General features: G+C 55.1%; 1 protein-coding gene across 1 annotated transcript; it reads left to right on the top strand.

The window, feature by feature from the left end:
* The first annotated feature begins 4,492 nt into the window (after positions 1–4,492).
* On the top strand, positions 4,493–7,548 carry KLHDC7A (kelch domain containing 7A). Its single transcript, XM_082776857.1, has one exon. The coding sequence runs from the start codon at positions 4,577–4,579 to the stop codon at positions 6,899–6,901; it is 2,325 nt and encodes a 774-aa protein (XP_082632983.1). The 5' UTR covers positions 4,493–4,576; the 3' UTR covers positions 6,902–7,548.
* The last annotated feature ends 1,637 nt before the right edge of the window (positions 7,549–9,185 follow it).

The following is a 9,185-nucleotide window of genomic DNA, read 5'->3' as shown; positions in this document are numbered from 1 at the left end:
GGACCTTGCATTGGGGTATCCAGGACCATCTTGGGGTACCCAGGGACTGTGCAAGGTGTGATTGGTTGGGGGGGGAACACACAAAGCTTTCTGGTGCAACAAATGCAAGGGCCCAGTTTCCCTGGGAAAAGCAGCAGGGAACATCTCTCTCCCGCATTTACACCATCCCCAGTGCACAGCCTGGCTGGCAGAAAGGAGGGTCCTGAGCCTACCGCATTACTGACGCACTGAGCTGCTCCAGGTCTCAGCTCCAGGGTGAGTCCCAAAAAGCCAGCCCCATGCTCTGCACCAGCCTCCCAACACCAAACCAGCACCACGCAGGCGTTCGCTGCCCTGCGTTTTCCTCCGGGAACCATTAATCCTAGAGGATTAGCCAGCAGCCATGCGGTGCTTCAGCTTTCCAAAGCCCTGTACTAGTGCTAAGCATTATTACTATTATTACTATTATGATTAATTATTATTAAGCAGATTCACTTCCTACCACTCACTGTTGCCAGCGATTTCCAAACCTCCAAGGAGCTGAATAAACACACAGCGGCTCAGGAGTTTCTTCCGATGCGCAAAATCACCCAGCATTGTAATTTGGGCTGGAAGCAACACAGGGACAGGCTCGCTCCAGAGCCCCCGGCTGGCTGGGATTTAGAAGGATTAGTGACTCCACTTCCATCCTGAAGCAAGGGAATCCGAGCATCCGAATCCTTTCGGGTGAGGAAGGGTGCCGGCTGCCTTGATCCCCAGCCCTCCAAAGCAGCTGTCCCACTGCGACACAGGACACAGCCCCAAAGGCTTTTGCTGCTCTAAACATGTCCTCTCCCTAGGTGAGATGGGAGCCTTCATATTTTTGGGAAATCTACGTTATTATTTGCTTTCAGTCCCGCACTGTGGACCAGGCAGCAGAGCCCCAGCGGAGCGGATGTTCCTCACCAGGCCGGAGATGCACCAACCCCATTTGTGCTCCAGGGCCTGCATCCAAAAGTGATTAAACACCCATTATGCCTGCTCTCTATGAAAACGGGGATTTACAGACACCCAAACCTCTGTTTAAATGCAAATGTGGCATTTTAGCTTGGAACCGTGGACACGATGAGCATTAGGGAGGCATCACGCCCTCCACAGCACCATCTCAGGAGTAACGTGACCTCTGGGAAAGGACCGATGAACTGGGGGGCTCGGCATCCCGCATCCCAAATCCACCCCTCCGTCTGGGACTCTGCTCTTCCCCTGGTGATGCTGACACAACTGTGGCAGAATGTCTAGCACCATGCAGAAAAGGATGGAGGTTTGGACCCTCTCATCACCAGGACAGCCCAAGCGATGACCGGGGATACACATGAGCCTCTCATTTGGGGCAGAGGTGCCGCCTGCTTTCACGATACCCCACCGAGCACAGGAGCAGCTCTTGGTCCAGACTCAACAGCCAGATGAGCAGAGACGATGGACACAGAGTGGTGTCACCCCACCAGAGAACCCCCCCGTGCCATGTGGACACACAGCCTGGACCCTGCTGTCACCTCCTGCCCCTCTGATCCTTCACCTGCTGCCTTCCTGCGGGGAATTACGGAGACAATCAATTAAATCCCTGTCCTGTCCTACCCCTCTCGCCCCCCACCACACCCCCAGTTCTTTGAGGACCTGGCAGTGAATAATGCAGGAGGCTGCAGGGATATGGAGCTGCTCTGCTTGGTTCATTATTGATGAGAGATGACAGATCCTCCGCTGACAATCTGCCTAAGAGATATGATTAGCTTGTAAAAAATTAATCGCACTTCTTAGGGATGACGCGAGCTGAAAACCCCAAGGAACGGCGTTATCGATGTTCCCTAATTTCAGGGGACTTTGAAAAGGTTTTAGCAAAATTTGGAGGCAGCAATTACATTCAATTAGAATCACAAGTGCCAAGACATCACCGCCGCTCGCAGTGACCGTGTTCCCTGCTCCAGTGCAATCCCTGCACAGTGCTCGGCCTTTCCAAGCCCCATAAAAACCCGCTGGCGATCAGAAAAAAATCCACAGCCTTCCCAACACCCCTCCATGCCCAAGGCTGGGCTTTTGGCAGTGCAGCCCTACATCTCAAGGGTGTACATCCAACTCTGGGAAGCCCCCAGCCTTTAGGGATATTGGATGGGGACACAAGGGCAGGGATACACAGACTCACCAGGGACTGGAAATACTGGAGGGAGCGGCAGCGGGCTTTGCTTGGTGCTTCCCCTGCCTCCATCCCATCGTTACCAGGCCCCGTTACTTGCCTGGGTTCACAGGGCTGCTGACAAACTCATGCATAATTCATACAGCCCCACACAAGAAGCCCTCTATGCAGAGCTCGGTGCTGATTAAAAACCACGGCAGCAAAAGATGAAAAGCCCCCAGGGACACGGAGCATACAGGTGGCCAGACCCTACACAGTGCATGCTGCCAATTAGCCAAGCCCCCAGAGGTCTGCCCAGCCTCATGCCACACGCCACCCTGACCCCAGCAGCTTTAGATTTTGGGTCCCTGGAGCAATTTGGCACTAGAGGGGGCCATTGGGTGTTTTTTGACAGGTCTTGCTCTGGCCCTGGGCTAGAGCTTGAGGTGCAAGTGGGATGCATCAGTGCTAGCACCCGCTCTGCACCAAGGTGTGGCTCTTTATCCAAATATCCTCCTTCCCCTGACCTTGTCTTTGCTGCTTTTCCCAGCACAAGGTGATACCTTCCCAAATGCGCCCCCACCCCAAAAAGGGGTGCCAACGTCTGGGATGCACACAGGGGTCCCCACCAGCCAAGCCAGCACCCAGCACCCCTTCCTGGGATCTGGTCCAGCAGCACCTCTCTGGTTTGCTTCCACCCTCTTCCTATAACTATTGTGCTGTTTGTCATGGGGTCCTCCACTGGCTGCACACAAAGACACAACAGCCCCCAAACCAAAGCCCCGCACAAAGGCGAGCAGTGCTGCAAACTGCTGTCAGCTTCTGAGCAAAGAAACCCAGGTGCCAGCAAGCAAAAGATCCCAGCAGAGCCTGCTTCCCACTTTCTCACGTAAGAGACTGACACCATTATACCCTGTGCCCACACCTCACACGGGAAGTTGTTTTAGCATCACCAGGGCTCGTTTCTCCAGCAAATCCCATCAGGTCAGGACCAAGCCAGCAGGGAGTGAAGCCCTGCATACAAGCAGAAGAACAGCAGCAGCCACATTTTGGCTGTTTGGTGGGTTTTGTTTGTTTGGTTGTTGTTTGTTTTCTTTTTTTTTTTTTTTTTTTTTTTTTGGGGGGGGGGGTTGTTTTTTGTTTGTTTTGCATTCAGAAGAGCTCGTGGTCTCCTCTCCCTCTCATTCCCCAGCTCAGCCTCTGGGCTGCGCTGCCCTCGCAGGGCCTTGTTCCTTTGCACATCTCTCAGCATGCAGAACCGCTCCCCTGGGGGAAAGGAAATTAATTTTTTCCCTTTGAATTCAGCCTGCTCAGCAGAGGCTGCTGTAGGATGCCATTCCCAGGACGGCCCCAAGCCCCTTCCTTTTCTCCCCTTCCCTCCACCCCCGCCATGGTACAGGCGTGGGCACCTGGGGACTTCAAGCAAGCGTAATTCCCCAAAATCTTCAGAATTCAGATGGAAACTGGTCACATTCCTGATTTCCTGTCAGGGGGAGAAGGAAGCAGACCTGACATTGGCTGGCATCCTCCGTACCTCAGTTTCCACCACCACCACTGCCATCCCCACGTGCATCACGAGGAGCCCCAACACGGTGATGCCTCACTTCAAAGTGATGGCTCCCGCCTCTCCAATTCCTTCCCCTCCCGATTTTTTTTCCCTCATTCCAATGATTTTGTTTGTTTTCCGGGGTTCATCCTCCTTCCCCACCCCCACCCCCCAGCCTGCAGTTTCACTCCTGCCTCCACTGTAGCTTCATTTGCAGGAGTTTCCCCTTCCCCAAGCCCACAGCTCCTCTCCTGATGGCTCCGCATTCACCCGCTGCTTCCAGGCTCACCACCAACAGAGCTCGGTGCCTTTAGGGACACTTCCCATCACCCTTCGTTAGCGAGCATGCTGCACGCAAAGCCTGCCAAATTAGTCACTCAGTGGCGCAAAGCAGCTGCTCGGTGTCAGACCAAAGGTCTGCCTGGCACCAGGCTGCCTTCTCCCTCCCTTCCCTGTGCTCAGGTTCCTCCTGGTTTCACCCATCCAGGGGGGAAAGCCGGGAAGAAGGACCTTCCCTGGACCAAGCAAAGTGTTTTCCCCTTCCAGTGCCTGGCCGGTATTAAATAGCAAAAACCAACAGAGCAGGGTGGTGTCCCCGGGCTGCTCAGAGGAGTTACCTTCCCTCTTGTCGCCTTTGTGCTTCCGCAAGCTTCTCTCTGAGCCTCTCTGTTTGCCAGGCTAATAAAGCCAGCTCTGTGTCACCAGCTCCCTGCTGGCTGCGCTCGAGCCCAGCCCAGCCCACCTTACTCAAACATATAAAGCTTACATGCCAGCTCCTGCCAGCCAGCCCGCTCAAAGTCACCTTGCCCCAAACTCCCGGCTGAGCGTGTTCCTGCTCTGCTGGGGGCTCGGCAATCATTAATCGGATTCTCTGCATTCCCCAGCGCCTGCCCTGGTATGGAAAAATGAGCCAGCGGGTAACCGTGCCCTGGCAGTCCGACATGCAGCTGGCCGGCAAGCTGGTCCTCTCCGCCGCCGCACTGCTCCTGCTGACTTTGGCGTACAGGTTTTACAAATCCCGCTCGGCCCCCAGCAGCCCCGGAGGCAGCACCTTGGCAGCCGACGCTTGCGGAGAGACGGAGAGAAGGGAAAACACTGCCCAAGATGGGGAGGTGGTGGCAAGTCTGCGGCGCAGGCAGGTTTTTGGTGGCGGGGCTTGGCAAGGTGGTGGCGATGCCCAAGTGAGTGCCTTGGAGCCGCGGCAAGTGCTGGCCCGAAGAGATCGATGTCTGCCAGTGGGCAAGGAGGAGGAAAGAGGGGAGCCGGGAGGCAGTGGGGACCTGGCTGAATTGCTGAGTGGGGAGGAGGGCAGCGGGCATGGACACGGCGTGATCAGCCCATGCACTGGGCTTTCCACCCAGATGGGGAATGATGGAGGTGACCAAAGCACCGAGCAGGATTTGGCCATCGGGGGCATGAGCCAGGAGGGGAGCAGGGGAGTGATCCAGACCCACAGTGTCACCTCAGACCTTGGGCTAATGATAACAGCGAGCAACAAGAGGTCGGACACCTCCTACTCTTTCTCCTCATTTGCGAAGATCCAGGTGGAAGAGAACTACATCACCGAGAGGAATGCGAAGGATGGGGCCAGACAGCTGGCCCCTGGCCTCAAAGGCAAAGTGTATGACTACTACATCCAGTCCGTCTCCCAGACGGTGTCAAAGAAAAGGTCTCTTCCGTATGCCCCTCTGGGAGAAACCCTGAGCTGTAGCTCAGAGTATGTCAGTGAAGAGATGCAGAGCTTGGATCAGGCCAACAAGGAGCTGGAGAGCTTGGAGCAGGCCAACAAGGAGCTGCAAAGCTTGGAGAAGGTCAACGAGGAGCTGCAGAGCTTGGAGCACATCAGTGAGGAGCTGCAGAGCCCTGTCACCCCAGAATCTGAGACCAAGAGCCAGCAACCAACCGTGGCAATGCAGGACCCCATCACTTCTCCCATAGTCCCATCACCTGTGGGGAGCTTGGAGATTGCCACCAAGCCCCCAACTCCCACTCGCAGCTTCAGCCGCAAGAACAGCGTCATCCAGATTGCTGAGAACCCCCAGCTCCAGCTTCCCATGGAGGGCTTTGGTGCACCACTGCCAGCCAACACACCACCAGCAAGCCCCCGGCTGGAGCTGGTGGCTGGAGCCAACTTCTTCCAAATGTCACCCCCTGCCCCGGACACCCTCCTGGATCTGGGGAACTGCTACGAGGTCCTCTGCATGGCCAAGGTGGAGAAGCTCAGCCACCTCCAGGAGGCTGCCTACAAGGTCATGAGCGACAACTACCTGCAGGTGCTGAGGACGCCCTCCATCTATGGCCGCCTCAACGCCAGGGAGCGGGAGCTCATCCTCCAGCGGAGGATGAAGGGGAAGATGTGTGTCACCGTGGCAGACATCAGCACGCAGGACCCTGACCTCCACGCCAGCCAGCTCTGCTACTACGATGATGGAGGGGACCGCTGGTGTCACCTCTGCCACATGCCACCGGAGGCGGTCTCCCAAGGGTGTGCCATGTGTAGCATGTTCAACTACCTCTTCGTGGTGGCTGGCTGTGAGGGCTCAGGCCGTGCACAGAGACCTTCCAACCGTGTCTTCTGCTACGACCCCTTGACCAACATCTGGAGGGAGATCTGCCCCTTGAACCAAGCGCGGCCGCACTGCAAGCTGGTGGCCCTGGACGGCTATCTCTATGCCATCGGTGGGGAGTGCCTCTACACAGTGGAGCGATACGACCCCCGCCAGGACCGCTGGACCTTCACCGCCCCCCTGCCCCACGACACCTTCGCCGTGGCCCACACGGCCACGGTGTGCGACGGGGAGATCTACGTGACAGGGGGCACCTTGCGCTACGTGCTGCTGCGCTATGCTGCCCGCAGGGACAGCTGGATCGTCAGCCCGGCCGGCGGCAGCAAGGACAGGACAGCTGAGATGGTGAGCACCAACGGCTTCATCTACCGCTTCGACCTCAACCGCAGCATGGGCATCGGCGTCTACCGCTGCGGTGCCAAGGCCAAGCTGTGGTACGAGTGTGCCACCTACGCCATGCCCTACCCGTCCTGCTTCCAGTGCGCTGTGGTCGGCGGCTTGGTCCACTGCATCGGCCGGCGCTTCCATCTCCGATTCTTGGCCGACCACATCTCACCACGCTTCGGGACCAAGGAGCTGCAGCCCTTTCCCTCGCCCCGTGGCAGCCTCCTCCCTGCTGTCCTGGTGCTGCCACAGGGAGGGATGGAGCAGGTGCAGGTTTGAAGCATCCATGCTGAGGTCTCGAGCAGCTTGGACCTGATGGGATGGTGAAAGCCAAGTAGCAGAAGCCACCAGCAAGCATTTACCTCCCAGGTGCTGTTGATGCTGTTGGAGCAACGCTATCAGGGCAACGTCACCCGTAGCCACCATGACAGCATCCTGCCAATCCCTGTAAGTGGGAAGGGAGAAGACAGATTGCACTTAGACACAAGCAAACCCAGCCTTGAGGACACAAGGAAGAGCAAAGCCGGAGCTGGGTGGACTCATTTGTTTTCAGGTATTTAAACACAGGTGTGTTTCCTCAAATACAAACAAACCCGGGCTCACTGCAGGCTGTGTACTGCCCCGTGAGTAGCTGCTTTGCAGGCACCAGGTGTTTAACATTGACCTGGACACTGAATGCACAGTGGGGGTTTAGGGTGTAGAAGTACAGCAGAGAGTTTTGGTCCCCATTGGCATCAAGCTGTCATTGATCCTCACCCCAGGGCAGGAGGCTGGGGACCGAAGCATCCCCAGAAGGTATTTCCTACCCTTGCCTTGTTACCCATTACCTTATCCTCAGCCTGGAATAATATATAGATAGGTATTTACATGCACACAATTTAAATAGACACTGTAGATTTATAGACAGCTGGTCTTAAATAACATTAAAGCAAACATTTGGTAAAATTAACCACAGGCTACTGTTGTGCATTGTTTAGAACCTAATGGGAACAAAGAGGCCGGTGCATGTTTTACATTGCTAATTACTACACAAGCAACATCTCCAGGGAGGAACCCAAAAGCAAACCAGAGCCCTCACTGCGAGCAGCTAGTTCAGCATCTGAGCCTCTCATCCCCTTTTCCTGGGGTTTTATCGACCTCACTCCAATTACACCCCAGTGTCCTGCCAAAAGCCCACTTTGGGTAATTGCATTTTCTTCCCATAGCTGCTTGAGCCGTTAGAGAAATGGCTCATCATCCGTCACGTTCATCGCTCTGCACCACTGCTGCATGCTCTCAGGCCCAGACGGACAAAAGCTGCTTCCGGACAGACAAACCGCTCCCATCCCCACATCCTTGATCAAGCACGAATTCCGTAATGCGTGTGAAGCACTTAAAGATGAGGGATAGTGCTGGGCTGGCCTACGGGGGCTGCTTTTTATGCCCTGCTGCTGATTGCAGCTTACGTTAATGTTCTTTCAGAGTGCATTTTCTGGGTGCGAACAAGGAAGCATTCTTAATTTGTTTGTTTTTTCTCCCAAGGATTGTTGCTGCCTCATTGCATTCCCTCCCTTTGCCATCGTGATAATTAGGGCACAGGACTCGCCACGGTCATTCATGGGTTTTAAGGCCACGTATTCCGGAATAGTTTCAGACCTGGTACCAAAAGCCATTAATCCACAGCTCAAAGTCAACAACCCCACAGAATGTATTTCTTCTTTCCACACAGGCAAATGGCCTCAAAGGGCTTCCCACAATGGTCGGTGGCATCGATAGGGACCTTCTCACCCATGTTAGGAGACCTTGGGAGGAAGCAAAGCCATGCTAATTAACCCTACCTCTGCACTTTTTTCGTTAGCCCACACCATATAGCACAATTTTCTGGTGGTGGAGGGCAATGATGCACCTCTCCCCTAAAATCTGTCATGGTCCTGGGGCCTATGGCACTTCCTCACCTCTGTTACCCTTGGGATCACTTCATATACCCCATCAATGATGTGCTGGAGCTGCAGTATCCAGCATCCAGCACCTCTCTGCAGGAAGACTTGGGCTGGTAAGTTTGGGGAATGAAAAAACTCTTAGTTATTATTACTTAGCTCCTTGATATTTGGTTACCTCCATAGCCCACACTCAGAGCTGCAAGCCCAACACATGCACACGCATGCTGTAATACATTTCTCCTTCTTTCCCAGCAAAACCCAGGTACTGGCCATGTCACCAGAGCATCCTCTTTGCATCCCCTTTGCACCCCCATTTTCTGCACCACCATCCCCACTGCATCCCCAAGCCTGGCCTCCAGCCCTTGGGCATCCCTGCAGCAGCAGGCTTGGCACTGGAAAGTGAGGGCTGGGAGGTTCAGTGGAATGGAGGCAGCAGGAGCTCTTCCAGCTGATGGCTTTTATTTCAGCTCCAAAAAGCTTTGCTGGGACCCTGCCCTTCTCACACGTCTCACCCATGATTTAACTCCTTATTTCCAGGCTGCACAGCCCTGCACAGGTGAGCGTGCACACAGTGAATAAACACAGAACAGCTTTTTCTCATTCCCCAGCACGCCTGTGAGAGATTAATAACTCTGACCGTGGGG

The sequence above is a fragment of the Aythya marila genome (assembly GCF_965140915.1).
Source record: "Aythya marila genome assembly, chromosome: 21".
NCBI classification, from domain to species: Eukaryota; Metazoa; Chordata; class Aves; order Anseriformes; family Anatidae; genus Aythya; species Aythya marila.
The sequence above is the reverse complement of the archived record's forward strand: the minus strand, read 5'-3'. Positions and strand labels throughout refer to the sequence as shown.

Coding starts and splice junctions, on each gene's coding strand:
- KLHDC7A (XM_082776857.1), top strand. CDS start 4,577: ATGAGCCAGCGGGTAACCGTGCCCTGGCAGTCCGACATGCAGCTGGCC.